This window comes from Heptranchias perlo, chromosome 15 (genome assembly GCF_035084215.1).
Source record: "Heptranchias perlo isolate sHepPer1 chromosome 15, sHepPer1.hap1, whole genome shotgun sequence".
In the NCBI taxonomy this organism is placed as follows: domain Eukaryota; kingdom Metazoa; phylum Chordata; class Chondrichthyes; order Hexanchiformes; family Hexanchidae; genus Heptranchias; species Heptranchias perlo.
In genome coordinates, this window is record NC_090339.1 from 4,431,764 (window position 1) to 4,452,973 (window position 21,210).

Genomic DNA, 21,210 nt, shown 5'->3' on the forward strand with positions numbered 1-21,210 from the left:
CCTTCCCGTATCCTTCTCTTTCCCCCCCCCTCCCGTATCCTTCTCTTCCCCCCCCTCCCGTATCCTTCTCTTCCCCCCCCCCCCGTATCCTTCTCTTCCCCCCCCCCCCCCGTATCCTCCTCTTCCCCCCCCCCCCGTATCCTTCTCTTCCCCCCCCCGTATCCTTCTCTTCCCCCCCCCGTATCCTTCTCTTCCCCCTCCCGTATCCTTCTCTTCCCCCCTCCCGTATCCTTCTCTTCCCCCCCCCCCCCCCGTATCCTTCTCTTCCCCCCCCCCCGTATCCTTCTCTTCCCCCCCCCATATCCTTCTCTTCCCCCTCCCGTATCCTTCTCTTCCCCCCCCCCCGTATCCTTCTCTTCCCCCCCCCATATCCTTCTCTTCCCCCTCCCGTATCCTTCTCTTCCCCCCCCCATATCCTTCTCTTCCCCCTCCCGTATCCTTCTCTTCCCCCCCCCCCATATCCTTCTCTTCCCCCCCCCCCCGTATCCTTCTCTTCCCCCCCCCGTATCCTTCTCTTTCCCCCCCCCCCCCCGTATCCTTCTCTTCCCCCCCCCCCCCCGTATCCTTCTCTTACCCCCCCCCCCCGTATCCTTCTCTTCCCCCCCCCCGTATCCTTCTCTTCCCCCCCCCCCCCGTATCCTTCTCTTTCCCCCCCCCCCGTATCCTTCTCTTCCCCCCCCCCCCCCGTATCCTTCTCTTCCCCCCCCCCCGTATCCTTCTCTTCCCCCCCCCCCCGTATCCTTCTCTTCCCCCCCCCCCGTATCCTTCTCTTCCCCCCCCCCCCCGTATCCTTCTCTTCCCCCCCCCCCGTATCCTTCTCTTCCCCCCCCCCCCGTATCCTTCTCTTCCCCCCCCCCCCGTATCCTTCTCTTCCCCCCCCCCCCGTATCCTTCTCTTCCCCCCCCCCCCGTATCCTTCTCTTCCCCCCCCCCCCGTATCCTTCTCTTCCCCCCCCCCCCCGTATCCTTCTCTTCCCCCCCCCCCCCCCCGTATCCTTCTCTTCCCCCCCCCCCCCGTATCCTTCTCTTCCCCCCCCCCCCCGTATCCTTCTCTTCCCCCCCCCCCCCGTATCCTTCTCTTCCCCCCCCCCCCCGTATCCTTCTCTTCCCCCCCCCCCCGTATCCTTCTCTTCCCCCCCCCCCCCGTATCCTTCTCTTCCCCCCCCCCCCCCGTATCCTTCTCTTCCCCCCCCCCCCCGTATCCTTCTCTTCCCCCCCCCCGTATCCTTCTCTTCCCCCCCCCCCCGTATCCTTCTCTTCCCCCCCCCCCCCCCCGTATCCTTCTCTTCCCCCCCCCCCCGTATCCTTCTCTTCCCCCCCCCCCCCCGTATCCTTCTCTTCCCCCCCCCCCGTATCCTTCTCTTCCCCCCCCCCCGTATCCTTCTCTTCCCCCCCCCCCCCGTATCCTTCTCTTCCCCCCCCCCCCCGTATCCTTCTCTTCCCCCCCCCCCCGTATCCTTCTCTTCCCCCCCCCCCCCCGTATCCTTCTCTTCCCCCCCCCCCCGTATCCTTCTCTTCCCCCCCCCCCCCCCGTATCCTTCTCTTCCCCCCCCCCCCCATATCCTTCTCTTCCCCCCCCCCCCCGTATCCTTCTCTTCCCCCCCCCCCCCCGTATCCTTCTCTTCCCCCCCCCCGTATCCTTCTCTTCCCCACCCCCCGTCTCCTTCTCTTCCCCCCCCCCCCGTATCCTTCTCTTTCCCCCCCCCCCCCGTATCCTTCTCTTCCCCCCCCTCCCGTATCCTTCTCTTCCCCCCCCCCCCCGTATCCTTCTCTTCCCCCACCCCCCCGTATCCTTCTCTTCCCCCCCCCCCCCCCGTATCCTTCTCTTTCCCCCCCCCCCGTATCCTTCTCTTCCCCCCCCCCCCCGTATCCTTCTCTTCCCCCCCCCCCGTATCCTTCTCTTCCCCCCCCCCCCCGTATCCTTCTCTTCCCCCCCCCCCCGTATCCTTCTCTTCCCCCCCCCCCCGTATCCTTCTCTTCCCCCCCCCCGTATCCTTCTCTTCCCCCCCCCCCCCCGTATCCTTCTCTTCCCCCCCCCCCCCCGTATCCTTCTCTTCCCCCCCCCCGTATCCTTCTCTTCCCCGCCCCCCCGTATCCTTCTCTTTCCCCCCCCCGTATCCTTCTCTTGCCCCCCCCCGTATCCTTCTCTTGCCCCCCCCCCGTATCCTTCTCTTGCCCCCCCCCGTATCCTTCTCTTGCCCCCCCCCCGTATCCTTCTCTTGCCCCCCCCCCGTATCCTTCTCTTGCCCCCCCCCCGTATCCTTCTCTTGCCCCCCCCCCGTATCCTTCTCTTGCCCCCCCCCGTATCCTTCTCTTGCCCCCCCCCCCGTATCCTTCTCTTGCCCCCCCCCCCGTATCCTTCTCTTGCCCCCCCCCCCGTATCCTTCTCTTGCCCCCCCCCCCGTATCCTTCTCTTGCCCCCCCCCCCGTATCCTTCTCTTGCCCCCCCCCCCGTATCCTTCTCTTGCCCCCCCCCCCCGTATCCTTCTCTTGCCCCCCCCCCCGTATCCTTCTCTTGCCCCCCCCCCGTATCCTTCTCTTGCCCCCCCCCCCGTATCCTTCTCTTGCCCCCCTCCCCCCCGCCTCCCGTATCCTTCTCTTCCCCCCCCCCCCCCGCCTCCCGTATCCTTCTCTTCCTCCCCCCCCCCCCTCCCGTATCCTTCTCTTCCTCCCCCCCCCCTCCCGTATCCTTCTCTTCCTCCCCCCCCTCCCTTCCGTATCCTTCTCTTCCTCCCCCCCCTCCCTTCCGTATCCTTCTCTTCCCCGCCTCCCGTATCCTTCTCTTCCCCGCTTTCCCCCCACAACCTGCTCCCAGGACTTACCTGAGGGCCATTGCTGGCGAGGCAGGTGGTCTGACATTGATCTCTTCCCTAGGGCTAGCTGCCTGTGGAAGTGTGACCAGCTCACCCCGAATCAGCTGACGAAGGCCCAGGAACTATTTTTATTGATCTTTGGGCGCACGCTGGTTGTGAAATGGGTCCAGACTCGCGTCTACCCCGCTGTGCCAAGGACAGGCACTTGCGCCTGAAGTTCCCCAAGTTCCTAATCTCAGCAGATGTGCTGAGGCAAGACTTCCTCACGTGAGGTACACCTCACCCCACTCTGTTGGGTAGCTGAAGGGTGGGATCAGTGAAGATCCAGAGCAACTTGACCTTCTGGATAGGAGACAAGAGGGATGGGGACGACAGCAAAAGTTGGAGAAGATCAGGTTTTAAGAGTAAAAGCCAAAATTTGAAAACTAACAAGATACATCCGCAGTATCAAGGTGATACTAAGGACACTCGGAGAGGGTTGAACACAACCCTTCTAGATCAGGGTTTGTGTATCGCCCAAACTGTTTGGATGAAAGTCTCTCTAACATGAACCTAATTTATCGCTGATTCCTGCCACTTTAATAATGGGTCAGCATCAGAAACACCTGGTTCCTGAAACCACCTCATTTCTTCTGAGGCAATGCTAGGAAATTAAAAGCTGTGCAAACCTTTCAATGTTCCTGATTCGTGACTTTAGAAGTTTGAGGGGGGATCAAATCAAGGTTTGAAATGTTGAAAGGATTTGATAGGGTAGATACAGAGAAACTATTTCCTCTGGTGGGGAATCAAGAACAAGGGGGCACAATCTTAAAATTAGAACTAAACCATTCAGGATTGAAATCAGGAAGCATTTTTTCCACACTAAATCAAAAGCAAAATACTGCGGATGCTCGGAGTCTGAAATAATAACAGAAAATGCTAGAAAAGCTCATCAAGTGAGGCAGCTTCTGTGGAAAGCAGTGAGGTGAACAAGGTAAAAGAGACAAACAGAAATCCCTCCTTCCAGGTGAAACAGCGGTTTACTTGTACTTCTTTCAATTTACTATACTGTATTCACTGCTCACAATGCGGTCTCCTCTACACTGGGGAGACCAAACACAGACTGGGTGATCGCTTTGCTGAACACCCCCACTCTGTCCGCAACGTGACCCTGACCTGCCGGTCACTCGCCATTTTAATTCCCCGTCCCACTCCCACTCTGATCTCTCTGTCCTCAGCCTCTTACACTGTTCCAATGAAGCTCGAGGAACAGCACCTCATCTTTAGTTTAGGCACTTTACAACCTTCCAGACTCAACATTGATTTCAATAACTGCAGATCATAACCCCTGCTTTCAATTTTTTTTAAATGTTTTGGACAGCAGGTGCTGGTAATGGTTCTGCTGTTGCCATTTACAGCTACTCTAGACCCATCTTTTGTTTCTTTACCTGTCCCATTCCCACCCTCCTTGCCTTGCACCATCATCCCTTTTGTCATTTAATCACTCGTGCCGTCTACCCTATCACAGACCTTCCCTTTTGTTCTTTCCTTCCCTCCCCTCGCTCTCCCCACCCCCACTTTCCCTGGCTCTGTACTTGCTTAAAAACTTTAACTCTTAAACATCTTCCAGTTCTGACGAAAGGTCTTCGACCTAAAATGTTAACTTTCTTTCTCCACAGATGCTGCCTGACTTGCTGAGTGTTTCCAGAATTATCTGTTTTTATTATAGCACTTTTTCACACAAAGGGTAGTTGAAATCTGGAACTCTGTTCCCCCCCTTCCCCCAAAAGGCTGTGGATGTTGGGGGACAGTTGGAGCTTTCAAGGCTGAGCTTGATAGATTTTTGTTGGGTGAGGGTATCAAGGGATATGGAGCAAAGGAGGGAAAATGGAGTTGAGGTACAGATCAGCCATGATCTAACAGAATGGCGGAACAGGCTCGAAGGGCTGAATGGCCGACTCCTGTTCCTAGTGGTTTCTCTTTCAATTACTGTATGCTCACTTCGCACGTAGGGGAAGGGAGGTAAAATTTTCCAGATGGAGCAGACAGACGAGGAATAAAGTGCTCAATAAGCAGTCAAACTGGTGACAGAGGCCAAGATTTGAGGAGAGAGTCCATATTTTTGGTTTGAATTGGTGACACTTGACATGCAGTGTGTCAGGCTAACATTTGCCCCTGAGATGGATCTTGTCCTTACTGCCATTTAGGAAAATAGAGGTTCAATGGCATTTATAGTAACAAAGAAGTCTCAGCTTGTTTTGTAATTGAAACAAGTTTGAGAGCTCCCAATCTTGTTCCAAATTGATTTGAGTCCATAGCCCATGAAGCTTGCACTGATTTGGTAGTGCAGCTCTGAGACGTCTTACGATAGTTAGTGAGTAAATAAAACATTGGTGCAGTATGGGTGCTGTTCTGCCACTGAGCCGCTGGACTTGGGGACCATGTGGAGAGTGTCAGCCATGGCTCAGTGGTAGAAATCTCACCTCTGAGTCAGAAGATTGTGGGTTCAAGTCCCACCCCAGAGACTGGAGCACAAAATCTAGGCTGCCACTCCAGTGCGTTACTGAGGGAGTGCTACACTGGCCGAGGTGCCGCCTTTCAGATGAGACTTTAAACCGAGGCCCTGTCTGCCCCCTCAGGTAAACATAAAAGATCCCATGGCACTATTAGAAGAAGTTCTCCCCAGTGTCCTGGCCAATATTTATCTCTCAACCAACATTATTAAAACAGATGATCTGGTCATTATCACATTCCTGTTTGTGCGATCTTGCTGTGTGCAAATTGGCTGTCACGTTTCCTACATTACAACAGTGACTACGCTTCAAAAGTACTTCAGTGGCTTTGAAGCGCTTTGGGATGTTTTGAGGTCATGAAAGGAGCTATATAAATATAAGTATTTTCCTTTCTACCCTTCAGCTAGCCCCTCCTATACCCCAACTTGGAAATATTTAATCTGCTCAAACTTTCCTTAGCACCAACGTGAGTCGCCTTTTGAAGCATACATCAAGATCTTTAAATTCCATTCTCCATCTTAAACCACTGCCCAGGAGTCAACAATTGAAGTGAGTTGAGGTTGGCATTCTACAGTACTTGTTCACTGCAGAGTTCTCCAAATCAGCAGCCCTGATGGACCTTTTACCTTAACTGTGGTTTGGAGATCACTGACTAATGCGCACTTCGTTCCACAATCTTTGATTTCTTGTGGTTATTTGAGTTCCCTTTTGATAGAAGGTGGTTCTTTTCAGATACTACTGCCTATGTTACATACTAGTTGCTGTGTTAATCATTCTATAAAGTGTGCATGGTATAGAAAGTTAGGGCACAAAAGGAGGCCATTCGGCCCATCGTGTCCGTGCTGGCCGCAAAAGAGCTATCGAGCTTAATCCCACTTTCCAGCACTTGGTCCGTAGCCCTGTAGGTTACTGCACTTCAAGTGCACATCCAAGTACTTTTTAAATGAGTTGAGGGTTTCTGCCTCTATCAGCCTTTCAGGCAGTGAGTTCCAGACCCCCACCACCCTCTGGGTGTCATAGAGTCATAGTCATAGAGTCATAGAGTTATACAGCACGGATAGAGGCCCTTCGGCCCATCGTGTCCGCGCCGGCCATCAGCCCTGTCTACTCTAATCCCATATTTCAGCATTTGGTCCGTAGCCTTGTATGCTATGGCATTTCAAGTGCTCATCCAAATGCTTCTTGAATGTTGTGAGGGTTCCTGCCTCCACAACCCTTTCAGACAGTGAGTTCCAGACTCCAACCACCCGCTGGGTGAAAAAGTTCTTTCTCAAATCCCCTCTAAACCTCCCGCCTTTTACCTTGAATCTATGTCCCCTTGTTATAGAACCCTCAACGAAGGGAAAAAGCTCCTTAGTATCCATCCTATCTGTGCCCCTCATAATTTTGTACACCTCAATCATGTCCCCCCTCAGCCTCCTCTGCTCCAAGGAAAACAAACCCAATCTTCCCAGTCTCTCTTCATAGCTGAAGCGCTCCAGCCCTGGTAACATCCTGGTGAATCTCCTCTGCACCCTCTCCAAAGCGATCACATCCTTCCTGTAGTGTGGCGACCAGAACTGCACACAGTACTCCAGCTGTGGCCTAACCAGTGTTTTATACAGCTCCATCATAACCTCCTTGCTCTTATATTCTATGCCTCGGCTAATAAAGGCAAGTATCCCATATGCCTTCTTTACCACCTTATCTACCTGTTCCGCCGCCTTCAGGGATCTGTGAACTTGCACACCAAGATCCCTCTGACCCTCTGTCTTGCCTAGGGTCCTCCCATTCATTGTGTATTCCCTTGCCTTGTTAGTCCCTCCAAAGTGCATCACCTCGCACTTTTCCGGGTTAAATTCCATTTGCCACTGTTCCGCCCATCTGACCAACCCATCTATATCATCCTGCAGACTGAGGCTATCCTCCTCGCTATTTACCACCCTACCAATTTTTGTATCATCAGCGAACTTACTGATCATACCTTTTACATTCATATCCAAGTCATTAATGTAGACCACAAACAGCAAGGGACCCAGCACCGATCCCTGTGGTACCCCACTGGCCACAGGCTTCCAGTCACAAAAACAACCTTCGACCATCACCCTCTGCCTTCTGCCACTAAGCCAGTTTTGTATCCAAGATTTCTCCTCAGCTCCCCTCTAATCCTTCTGTCAATTACTTTAAATCTATGCCTCCTGGTCACTGACCCCTCTGCTAAGGGAAATAGGTCCTCCCTATCCACTCTATCTAGACCCGTCATAATTTTATATACCTCAATTAAATCTCCCCTCAGCCTCCTTTGTTCCGAAGAAAACAACCCCAGCCTATCCTAACTTTTTTCATTGCTAAAATTCTCCAGCCCTGGTAACATCCTCATAAATCTCCACTGTAGCCTCTCTAGTACAATCACATCTTTCCTGTAATGTGGTGACCAGAACTGTACGCAATACTCGAGCTGTGGCCTAACCAATGTTTTATAAAGTTCTGGAATAATCTCCCTGCTCTTATATTCTATGCCTCGGCTAATAAAGGAAAGTATCCCACATGCCTTTTTAACCACCTTATCTACCTGTCCTGCTATCTTCAGGGATCTGTGGACATGCACTCCAAGGTCCCACTGTTCCTCTACACCTCAGTATCCTCCCATTTATGGTGTACTCCCTTGCCTTGTTTGCCCTCTCCAAATGTGTTATCTCACATTTCTCTGGATTGAATTCCATTTGCCACTTTTCTGCCCACCTGACCAGTCCATTGATATCTTCCTGCAGTCTACAGCTTTCCTCCTCACTATCAACCACATGGCCAATTTTTGTATCATCTGCAAACTTCTTGATCAAGCCCCCTACATTCAAGTCCAAATCATTAATATATACCACAAAAAGCAAGGGACCTACTACTGAGCCTTGCGGAACCCTACTGGAAACAGCCTTCCAGTCACAAAAACTCCCGTCGACTATTACCCTTTGCTTCCTGTCACTGAGTCAATTTTGGATCGAACTTACCACTTTCCCTTGGATCCCATGGGCTTTTACTTTTTTGACCAGTCTGCCATGTGGGACCTTGTCAAAAGCTTTGCTAAAATCCGTGTACACTACATCAATTGCACTACCCTCATCGACCCTCCTTGTTACCTGCTGAAAAAATTCGATCAAGTTAGTCAGACACGATCTTCCCTTCACAAATCCATGCTGGACTGTCAGCCTCGATTACGTGCTCGAGTCTCTGGAGTGGTACGTGAACCCACAACTTTCTGACTTAGAGGCGACAGTGCTACCATCTGAGCCACAGCTGACATCGAGATTCACTCACTGCCTTTGCCGTAATTCTGGCAAAAATCTTGCATTCGGTCCTATTGGTGCCATCTCTGTAGTATGCAGCTCCTTCTACGATTGACCAACATTTGCACCAGCCATCACTCAATCAGCAGGCTGTGGGTCTCTATCGAGTGCAGATGTTCAAAGAGCAGCATCTATTGTTAGAGGCGAACTCGCTAATTTATTTTACAAAGGCAGCATGTTGATGGGGAAAACAAACTACTTTCGGTGAGCTACCCTCGAAACGTCTGCACACTCAACATCCTCTCAGTCCTGGAAATATTTTTCCTAAAAGCTGACGACGGACAGTGTGAACTCACCGGACTTTATCCGGCCTGATCCTACCACAGCTGGGGTTGTCTTTCTGGCTGTTAATCTGCGCTCAAATTCTACTGTCTTTTTATTATCTGACCAAAGAGCCAGGGACACGTCTGTGATCAGAACAGGGTTACAGGGATAACCAAATATTTGTATTGGTGAATTTTAGTGATTAAATTGATGTAATTAATGGATTCTATTGGTAAAGGCAATATTGATTTTTTTTTAATATGCTACACTCACCAGGTTAATACCATATTAAATCAGCGTATTCTAAAATGAGTGTAAGAGCACACAATCCGTCTTTCGGATGAGACGTTAAACTGAGGCCCCCGTCTGCGCTCTCTGGTGGGCATAAAAGATCCCAAGGCACTAATTCGAAGAAGAGCAGGGGAATTCTCCTTGGTGTCCTGGCCAATATTTATTCCTCAACTGACATCACAGATTATCTGGTATTATCACATTACTGTTGTAGGGAATTCCTTATTTTGTGTGATTCTTGGACACTGGACAAATAGTCAAGCAAAGAAAGTCACCCTCATTTGCGGTAGTTTCGTTTATCAAAGATAATTATTAATTATGTTATAACTCATACCAACATTCATGAAGCAAAATCAAACCATACATATGACTTTCCTCTATAAAATCCCGTTATACACTTAATAATTCACAACATTATTATGTAATGACTTAACAATTCATACACACATCAGGCAAATCATTAATACACATACAATCATTAAACCAAGGGTTTTGTTCATCAGGCCTGAAGGTTGATCAGCTCTTCAGAACTCGATATCTTCTTCTTGTGTGATGTTCGACTGCAGTGTGCGTTCCTTGTGACCGCGGGTGGTGAAGAGACTGTTCTTCTCTCAGTCTTTTTATATATTTTTTTACCAATAGGCTGTAGGATTGGGGAGGGTCACTCTTTTTGTCCAATCACTCCCTGTGGCTATGCCTCAATCATTAACGTACCTCAATGATTGACAGTTTAGGTTTTGATCATGTGACTGGAGACTCTTTGATGTAGAAAAGACCATGTGCTCGAACCATGGATTGTAAAAGGCCCCTTTACTCTCTCTGTTTATGGCCTTTCATGTAGAGATAGCCCCTTTCATTTATATGCCCAGACATTCTTAATGGTCCTGACGTCTCCAATTTTGATGCTTCAGTGGCTTCAAATCCATTCCTTATACCATTTGACCATATTCTGGGTGCAATACCATTTGATGTTTTACAAATCCTAGTTCTTTTGACCAGATTACCAGATAGGAGTCAGAGGCCCATGCTTTTTCACACCTATCATTGCTTTCCCGATCCAAAGCCTTTGATGTATGTCCTTGTTGCCTTTTCTTATCTTATCCCCTGCTGTGTTGAAAAGCCTGTGTTTTGAAAGCCTGACAATGCTTTAAGCTCATCTGGCTGATGTATTTAATAATCTAGATATCTGTCCACAATACAATGTCTTCGATCCCGAAACTCAGACTTCTCCAATGCCATCAGCGTCAGTGAGGGAGAAACAGGATTTACGAGAACACAATTTACCACATTACTATGATTGCAGGTTTTCAAATGTCTTTATTTAAAGGGGGTAAAGTTAACACTTTCCTTCAAATGTCTTTTGTTAAATGGGGTTTGAACCCCGCACTGTCTGTGGGACCTGATCGAGTGCAAATTGGTTGCCACGTTTCCTACATTACAACAGTGACTGCACTTCAAAAAAAAAAGTACTTCATTTGGGACATCCTGAGGTTGTGAAAGGCGCTATATAAATGCAAGTTCTTTCTTTTTATGCAATTTATGAATGGATATGCAGCACTCTTACACAATCTACAACTAAATCTATTTTTGAAGCACTGTGCGAGACTTTCCTGTGTGTTATCTTGCTTCCTTTCATTGGTTTATTTTTGTTTTTTGGGTGGTTTGAAAATGGAAGTGGTGCAGAGTAACACCCCGAGAGTTCAGTAACGTGCTGCGATCTGCAATAGGCTCACTCAGAACATTTGTAGCTATTTTCTTAATTTAGTGCGCGAATCGTCATTATATGGTTTGAATTGGTTGGAACCTTCCCTTCGAAACAACTTCATTCCTGTTTGTGGGATCTTGCTGTGCGCAAATTGGCTGCCTTGTTTCCTACATTACAACAGTGACTACACCTCAAAATTACTTTGGGATGTCCTAAGGTTGTGAAAGGTGTGAAAATGGGACCTTTTGTTAAACAGTCATGTTCCTTATTGCAGAACAGTCCACGACAACTCAAAACATTGAGTAGGGAATGTATCCAAGTGTGACATAAACACACAGGTTTCATTGCTGAAATGAAATGTATCTGAATCTGAATTATACACACAATATATTGTAATAGCTTCCCTGACTCTACCTGAAGGGACTTCCCTCTCCATCCGAAGGATTTCCTCTGCCCCCTGGAACCTTCTATCTGTAGGACTAGCACTGGGAATTATGTGCGTGTTGACCCCCGACCTCCTTATAACTCGACACAGCGTTTAAGTGCCCAACATCCTTTATTTAAATATACTTGGAGAACAGCTATTTTTTTCAATTTAAGAAAAACCCCGAAGGTTAACAGACGTCACTTCCCAAATGTTTCTTACAACTGGAATTAATATTTAATCCTTGCACTTGTATGACTGGCTCCTGTTAAGATACCTCAATATCCATCACCCTTGTCCACTGATGCCCAATTCTACTTCCCTCCCACCTCCATTAATTTCAAAAGGCAGAAACAATCGGACTCCAGTTGATTACCTCCTACAGCCACCTTCTCACGAAGGACTCATAGAAACAGGAGTAGGCTATTTGGCCTCTCAAGCCTGGTCCGCCATTCAGTTAGAACATAGCTGATCTGTATCTTAACTCCATCTACCTGTCTTGGTTCCGTAATCCTTAACACCCTTACCCAACAAAAATCTATCAATCTCAGTTTTGAAATTTTCACCTGACCTAGACTCAACACTTATTTTGGGTGGAGGGAGGTGGAGGAATAAGAGGACCAGATTTCCACTACCCTTTGTAAGGTCCTTCCTGACATCAGCCCCAAATAGCCTAGCTCTAATTTTAAGGTTACACCCCCTTGTTCTGGTCTCACCACCAGAGGAAATAGTTTCTCTCTATCTATCCTATCAAATCTTTTTATCTTAAACACCTCAATTAGATCACCCCTTAATTTTCTATTCTCAAGGGAATACAAGCCTAGTTTATGCAATCTGTCCTCATAATTTAACCCTTTTAACCCAGGTCTCATTCTGGTGAATCTGCACTGCACCCCCTCCAAGGCCAATCTATCCTTCCTGAGGTGCGGTGCCCAGAACTGAATGCAGTCTCCAGATGTGGTTTAACCAGAGCTCTGTATAACTGCAACATCACTTCCAGCCCTCTTGAGATAAAGGCCAACATCCCATTAGGCATTTTATCCATCTGCCACAGTTTTACCCACTCATTTAACCCAGCAATGTCCATTCAGGACAGCATCGGGATCCTGATACAACAATTCACTTACCCACAGACCCCACCTTGCCAACCAGCTTCAGTGCCAACGTGTCAGCCAGAATGGAAGAATTGTCGTGTGCAATATTCACAAAGGGACCAGCATGCACAAACCCGGGGGTTCCCTGACCGGGGGTGGGGGTGGGGACATATGATTGCTACTCTTGGTATACCTGTTTGGATATTTTTTTTAAATCCAGGTGTCAGCCGTGGCTTAGTGGTAGCACTCGCGCATCTGAGTCAGAAGGTCATGGGTTCAAGTCCCCACTCCAGAGGCTTGAGCATGTGATCCAGGCTGACGTGCCTGTGCAGTACTGAGGGGGTGCTGCACTGTCGGAGATGCCAACTTTCAGATGAGACGTTAAACCAAGGCCCTGTCTGCCCTCTTGGGTAGATGTAAAAGATCCTGTGGCACTATTCGAAGAAGAGCAGGGGAGTTCTCCCCGGTGTCCTGGTCAATATTTATACCTCAACCAACATCAGTTTAAAAAAAATTATCCAGTCATTTATCTCATTACTGTTTGTGGGAGCTTGCGGTGCAAAATTTGTCTGCCACGTTTCCTACATTACAACAGTGACTACACTTCAAAAAGTACTTCATTGGCTGTGAAGCACTTTGGGACATCCTGAGATCGTGAAAGGCGCTATATAAATGTAAATTAGTTTGTTCTTTCTGCAGTAGTACCAACGCAGCACAACCATATATCTCTACATACGTATGCACTCTCATTTTTTTAATATATATATATATATATATATATATAATGGAATGTGCCTGTATACACTCATTCTTCAATCATTGTGTGCCCTTGCTCTGACCCTCCCAGTCACAATGTTGAGAGCAGAGACATTCCGCTGACCTTCCACTCACAATATTTTCACTCCGTGCTTTGTTTAAATACACCAAAGTTAAAATTGTGGTTCAGCTGAAATTCACTATTCTGCTTTAGTGTATTTTTTCCAGCTGAAACATACAGCGACATTCTGATCGATAATCATGTGTGGTTCATCCCGGTGTATCTGCTCTTTTCCATCTTGCAGTGGAAATATAGAAAGTGTAGAGTTTGTTGTTTCAGGCTGGGTCCTGCTTCAGAACTTTTACCTCGGTGTATGGCCTGATAGTTCAGTGTTTAAGGAACTTCAAGATGAAGGACCACAAATGGGGAACTAGGTGGCACAGTGGGCCTCTGGCTTCTGAGACTCATGTTCACGTCCAGCCCAGACTCTGCTAGCTGGCAGGGCCCTATGTGAAATGGGTTTGGTGAGTATCAATCCTGTTCTTAGCGGGTACTGGCCGAAAGCGCACAATTGCCCTTAATTTGGCTCTAACTGGTCATCTCACTGCAAGTGGTGCGGGGAGTGGAAGAAAGGGGGATGGTTGAAACTGAGGCATATTGTTGGGAGGGAGTAGAGGGAGCTTTACTGCATCTGACTGTGCTATGCCCCACCTGGGTGCCCAATTCAATGTTTTTTTAAAGCCCACAAAGTAGCTATAGAGCTTCCTATCTTTAATTGCACCAGTTCTCAACAATAATACAGTGGTTGACAGGAACATAGGAACAGGAGTAGGCCATTCAGCCCCTCGTGCCTGCTCCGCCATTTGATAAGATCATGGCTGATCTGTGATCTAGCTCCATATACCTGCCTTTGGCCCATATCCCTTAATACCTTTGGTTGCCAAAAAGCTATCTATCTCCGATTTAAATTTAGCAATTGAGCTAGCATCAATTGCCGTTTGCGGAAGAGAGTTCCAAACTTCTACCACCCTTTGTGTGTAGAAATGTTTTCTAATCTCGCTCCTGAAAGGTCTGGCTCTAATTTTTAGACTGTGCCCCCTACTCCTAGAATCCCCAACCAGCGGAAATAGTTTCTCTCTATCCACCCTATCTGTTCCCCTTAATATCTTATAAACTTCGATCAGATCGCCCCTTAACCTTCGAAACTCTAGAGAATACAACCCCAATTTGTGTAATCTCTCCTCGTAACTTAACCCTTGAAGTCTATACTTGGCATGCAGCCCAGTTTAACTATTCTGGGTAGGTTTCAATTTATTTTTAAAAAATAAACAAGGCTTTAATCATTTTTCTAAATGCATCCATTGTGTCAGTGAACCCCATCAGCCCCATCTTTGTGATCACAGCCTGTGGCATCTATCACCACTGTGATGGGAGCAGAGTTTCCCCCCTGCATCAATTTAAGGAAACCTTCTGGATTACATTTATTTTTCATACGTGTGACCGTAGCTAAACAGGGTAATTGTGTTTTTAAAAGTTGGGTTGAGGTAGCTATAGCTTTAAGATTTTGTCTTTGTGTCGGGGAAAATAGTCATTACACAAAACTGTGCGGAGAATATCCACGGTTTCCATGAGAAACAAGCTGTCTGCTTGAGGGTAGGTTGTTTGATCTGCAGATCAGCCAAGAGGCAGAAGCTTGGTATCTAGGTGATCGTCAATCTATTGGCCCTTCTAAAGATAATAGGTATTTAATTGGTAGCTACCAGATAGCCAAGCAACCACTGTTTGCACCTTATTTGTTTAAATGTTAAAAAAAAGTTAATATTTTAATTGCCTGTTTGAAAAGAACCAGTTTGTTCTCCAAATGAGCTTGTTTCAATTCAAAGTGAAAACAGATATATACAGTTGGGCATCAGGTCCAGGTTCCTCAGTTCCTTGCTTCACACTACCTATTCCACATGAAATAACTCAAGAGGGGGCCCGCAGAGTCATCGCTCATGCAACATTTAAACAGAAATTCGCTCAAAAACTACCGAAAAGAACCACTAAGATTTTGGACTCTTAACTTACACAATATCTGAACTGTTTTAAAATAAGTACTGTAATACTATTCCTGTCCTGTTTTCTCTGTCTCTGTGTAATTATATTGCTTGTAAATAAGTTTGATTATTAATTTAGCCTGAATATAAAGGTCTGACGGTGAGATTTACTGCCTTTTGGAGTAGATAGGAAAGGGAGGTGGGCACCCCACAGAGTCTCCATTGTGTGACACAGTAATACAGTGTTAATTGGTCCTGTAGCACACTAGGCCATTTATGGTGTGCAGTTTCAGCTGCTCAAAGATGCAGTCTGCTTGTGCAAACTGACTTTTTCACTGTTAACACAAACTAAGGAAAGAGCCCAAAACATAACCACCACAAGAGGGATATGGGCCAAGTGCAGGCAATTGGGACTAGCTTAGTGGTATAAACTGGGCGACATGGACATGTTGGGCCGAAGGGCCTGTTTCCATATTGTAAACTTCTATGATTCTAAGATGCTGCAATGAAGTGTACGTCCACTCTCAGTGTTATACAGCACTAGGACCATGGGGAGTGGACGGTGCCGGCAATCTGGGCTCCAAATAGGTGGTCACACGTAAACCTGATTAAACAAACTGGCAAAGGGGTTTATAACAAGCAAATATTTCAGATCAGAGGTGGGCCGTCAGGGTGGAGAGACATAGGTTCAGTCGGTCTGTGACAAGTTTGGAGTAAGTGTATTTTTGTTTGGTAAATCTAACAATAAACGGGCGCAGGACCAATGAACTGCCTTCGGTCGACTGGATTGAATTGGCTTTGAGAACACAAAGGGGTGAGACAAGTGCTGGCTATCCTGAGACAAGGGGCATCTGATCACCAGGCCTTATCCTCCCAACAAATGTTTCAATGGCCTAAAGTCCTGATGGTCTTGTTACTGAAACTTTGAAGCCTAGTTTAATCGAGGCTGACACACTAGTACAGTACTGAGGGAGTGCTGCACTGTTGGAGGTGCCATCTTTCAGATGAGATGTTAAACTGAGACCCTGACTGTCCCCTCAGGTGAATGTAAAAAATTCCACAGCACTATTCGAAGAAGAGCAGGGGAGTTCTCCCCGGTGTCCTGGCCAATGTTAATCACTCAACCAACATCACTAAAACGTTGTCATTATCACAGTGCTGTTTGTGGGACCTTGCTGTGCGCAAATTGACTGCTACGTTTCCTACATGACAATAGTGACTACACTTCAAAAGTACTTCATTGACTGTAAAGCACTTTGGGACGTCCTGAGGTCGTGAAAGATGCTATATAAATGCAAGTCTTCCTTTTTTAAAAAAATTTAGTGAGTGTTAAAAGATCTAACCCTGTCCACCCCCAAAATAAAAACAAAGCAAATTTAGTTACAGCTGGACACAATCAGAGGTTTCCCTAAGTGGGCTTTGATCCAATACTCCAGCTGTTTCCACGGTTGACTAGTTAATATTCTGTGTTATCTGCAGGATGTCCTTGTGGAGTTATTGGAAAAGTGTGCAGACGGACTGTGGAATGCGGAACGCTATGAGTTAATGGCAGAGATTTACAAGTTCATCATTCCCATCTATGAGAAGCGGAGAGAATTTGAGGTATGCGTCTGCTATTCATTTTGAACAGCAGAACCCAGGAGGTCCCTGGTAGGCTGTGTTTCTTGCTCACGTACAACACTTTCAATGCCTTGCATTTACAGCCCCCATCACTTATAATGGGTGTGTTCTCTCGAGTGCGATCTGCCTGCGATACCCGATGTCCGGTATAATGGCCATCCTGTGCGTGTGCTGTATGACCACTTATTGAGCAGCTGACCTTTTTTTAATGGGACATGTTTATATAACGAAATATGTTGCACATACACAAATCTTTGAAACTGGCAGGATAAGTTGAAAAGGAGGTTTTAAAAAAAAACATATGGGATCCTGGGCTTTATTAATAGAGGCATAAAGTACAAAAGCAAGGAGGTTATGCTAAACCTTTAGAAAACACTGGTTAGGCCTCAGCTGGAGTATTGTGTTCAATTCTGGGCACTACACTTTAGGAAGGATGTCAAGGCCTTAGAGAGGGTGCAGAAGAGATTTACTAGAATGATGCCAAGGATGAGGGACTTCATTTATGTGGTGAGACTGGGGAAGCTGGGGTTGTTCTCCTTACAGCAGAGAAGGTTGAGAGGAGATTTGATAGAGGTGTTCAAAATCATGAAGGGTCTAGACAGAGTAGATAGAGAGAAACTATTCCCATTGGCAGAAGGGTTGGTAACCAGAGAACACAGATTTAAGACGATCAGCAAATGAACCAGAGGCGACACGAGGAAACATTTTTTTACACTGCGAGTTGTTATGATCTGGAATGCACTGCCTGAAAGGGTGGTGGAAGCAGATTCAATAATAACTTTCAAAAGGGAATTGGATAAATACTTGAAGGGAACAAATTTGCAGGGCTATGGGGAAAGAGCAGGGCAATGGGACTAATTGGAAAGCTCTTTCAAAGAGCCGGCACAGGCAGGATGGGCCGAATGGCCTCCTGTGCTCTACCTACCGTGAAACTACTCCTACCCCGCTCAACCTTTGTGTAACCATTTGATCAATTGGGAAGGAAAAGCAATTGAGATTATGTACCTAAAGCCAGGGACGGATTAACGCAGGGATCCTGTGCCCAGGGGACCCAGCTTAATACAGGACCCTCCCCAGGAGATCCAACTTAATACAGGACTCTCCCCAGGGAATCCACCTTAATATAAGCCCCTCCCCCGGGGAACCCAGCTTAATATAGGTCCCTCCCCAGGGGATCCACCTTAATATAGGCCCCTCCGCAGGGGACCCAACTTAATATAAGCCCCTCCGCAGGGGAATCCACCTTAATATAGGCCCCTCCGCAGGGGACCCAACTTAATATAAGCCCCTCCGCAGGGGACCCAACATAATATAGGCCCCTCCCCAGGGGACCCAGCTTAATATAGGCCCCTCCGCAGGGGACCCAACTTAATATAGGCCCCTCCGCAGGGGACCCAACTTAATATAAGCCCCTCCGCAGGGGAATCCACCTTAATATAGGCCCCTCCGCAGGGGACCCAACTTAATATAAGCCCCTCCGCAGGGGAATCCACCTTAATATAGGCCCCTCCGCAGGGGACCCAACTTAATATAAGCCCCTCCGCAGGGGACCCAACATAATATAGGCCCCTCCCCAGGGGACCCAGCTTAATATAGGCCCCTCCGCAGGGGAATCCAACTTAATATAAGCCCCTCCCCAGGGGAATCCAACTTAATATAGGCCCCTCCCCAGGGGAATCCAACTTAATATAGGCCCCTCCCCAGGGGAATCCAACTTAATATAGGCCCCTTCCCAGGGGAATCCAACTTAATATAAGCCCCTCCCCAGGGGAATCCAACTTAATATAGGCCCCTCCCCAGGGGACCCAACTTAATATAAGCCCCTCCCCAGGGGAATCCAACTTAATATAGGCCCCTTCCCAGGGGACACACCTCAATACAGGCCCCTCCCCAGGCGACCCACCTCAATATAGGCCCCTCCCCAGGGGACACACCTCAATACAGGCCCCTCCCCAGGGGACTCACCTCAATACAGGCCCCTCCCCAGGGGACGCACCTTAATATTGGCCCCTCCCCAGGGGACCCACCTTAATATAGGCCCCTCCCCAGGGGACCCACCTTAATATAGGCCCCTCCCCAGGGGACCCACCTTAATATAGGCCCCTCCCCAGGGGACCCACCTTAATATAGGCCCCTCCTCAGGGGACCCACCTTAATATAGGCCCCTCCTCAGGGGACCCACCTTAATATAGGCCCCTCCTCAGGGGACCCACCTTAATATAGGCTCCTCCTCAGGGGACCCACCTTAATATAGGCTCCTCCTCAGGGGACCCACCTTAATATAGGCCCCGCCTCAGGAGACCCACCTTAATATAGGCCCCGCCTCAGGGGACCCACCTTAATATTGGCCCCTCCCCAGGGGGGATCCAGCTTAATGTAGGCCCTTCCCCAGGTCGCCCTGCATAATAAAGGCTGCTCCCCAGGGTACCCACCTTAATATAGCCCCCACCACCAGGGGATCCACCTTAATATAGCCCCCTGCCCAGGGGATCCACCTTAATATAGCCCCCTGCCCAGGGGATCCACCTTAATATAGCCCCCTGCCCAGGGGATCCACCTTAATATAGGCCCCTCCCCAGGGATCTACTTTAATATAGGCCCCTCCCCATGGATCCACTTTAATGTAGGCCCCTCAGGGATCTACTTTAATGTAGGCCCCTCCCCGGGGGAGTCACCTTAATATAGGCCCCTCCCCCAGGGGACCCCTATGGGTTGTAAATTATCCCAAAATGCCAAATCCTTGGGTTTCTGTGTTTTGCCTGTATCTATGCAGATTAATAACCTGTGACCTGTCTCAGTGCCACATTTATAAACAGCATACAGCACCTCTACTTGTCGAGTGTTTCGTACAAACTTGTTCATATATTCTTGTCCCTTTTTTTGTTAGAAACTCGCTTTCTTGTATAATACACTGAATGAAGCTTATAAGAAAATAATTCTTGTCCTTCACACGGGTAGGAGACTGCTGGGAACCTTTTTCCGAGTTGCATTTTATGGCCAGGTGAGTTACCCAGCTGTTGCACTCAGTGGGTTCATGTTTCAGAGTTGTTTGTGTTAGCCGTGGTTCAGTGGTCACACAGTCCCCTATGAGTCAGAAGGTTTGTGGGTTCAAGTCCCACTCCAGAGACTTGAGCACTTAATCCAAGCTGACACTCCAGTGCAGTACTGAGGGAGTGCTGCACTGTCAGAGATGCCGTCTTTCGGATGAGGCGTTAAACATCTAGAAACCGAAAATATAATAAAGAATAGTCAACTCTGACTTCAGAAGGGAAAGTCCTGCTTGACCAGCCTTATTGAATTCTTTGAAGAAGTAACAGAAAGAGTCGATTAGGTTAATGTAGTAGATGCAATACATTTGGATTTTCAAAAGGCCTTCTATAAGATACTGCATAGTAGACTCATGACTAAGGTCAAAGCCTGTGGAGTCAGGGCAAGTAGAATGGAGAGCAAGCTGGCTACAAAACAGAAAACAGAGAAAAGGGGTTGAAGGAAGCTAATCAGACTGACATAAGGTGGGAAGTGGTGTTCCACAGGGATCGGTGCTGGGACCACCGTTGTTCACAAGTTACATCAACGATTTGGACTCAGGAATCGCAAGTAAAATTTCAAAATTTGCTGATGGCACCAAATTAAGGGGTATAGTTAATACTGAGGAGGACTGCGACAAAATACAAGAAGACATTAATAAACTTGCAGAATGGACATTTAATTGACAAATGAATTTCAATATACATAAGTGTGAGGTGTTATATTTTGGTAGGAAGAATAAGGAGGCCACATACTGCTTGGATAATAAGAATCTAAATGGGATAGAGGAGCAAAGGGATCTGGGGGTACAGATACACAAATCACTAAAAGTAGCAACACAGGTTAACAAGGCCGTAAAAAAGCAAATCAAGCAGTAGGATTCATTTCTAGAGGGATAGAATTGAAAAGCAGAGAAGTTATGTTAAACTTGTATAGAACCTTGGTTAGATCACACATAGAGTACTGTGAACAGTTCTGGTTTCTATATTATAAAAAGGGGGACTGGAGAAGTTGCAAAAAAGATTCACAAGGATGATTCCAGAACTGAGGGGATATACTTATCAGGAAAGGCCAAACAGGCTCTAGAAAAGGGAAGGCTGAGGGGTGACCCGATAGACGTCTTTAAAAATTATAAAAGAGTTCGATAGGATAGACATGGAAAAGATGTTTGCACTTGTGAGGGAGTCCAAAACTAGGGACCATAAACGTAAGATAGTCACCAATAAATCCAATAAGGAATTCAGGAGGAACTTCTTTACCCAAAGAAAGGTAAAAATGTGGAACTTGCTACCACAAGGAGTAGTTGAGGCGAATAGCATAGATACGGTTAAGGAAAGGTAGATAAGCACATGAGGGAAAAAGGAATGG

The 21,210-nt window shown here is 47.6% G+C and overlaps 1 protein-coding gene across 1 annotated transcript in view; it reads left to right on the forward strand.

The window, feature by feature from the left end:
• Window positions 1-21,210, forward strand: part of dock11 (dedicator of cytokinesis 11) — a 273,861-nt gene that overhangs the window by 219,612 nt on the left and 33,039 nt on the right. Inside the window, exons 46-47 of the mRNA XM_067996777.1 lie at window positions 16,675-16,797; window positions 19,703-19,816. Coding sequence (XP_067852878.1) covers window positions 16,675-16,797; window positions 19,703-19,816 — 237 coding nt within the window. The remainder of the gene's footprint in view (window positions 1-16,674; window positions 16,798-19,702; window positions 19,817-21,210) is intronic.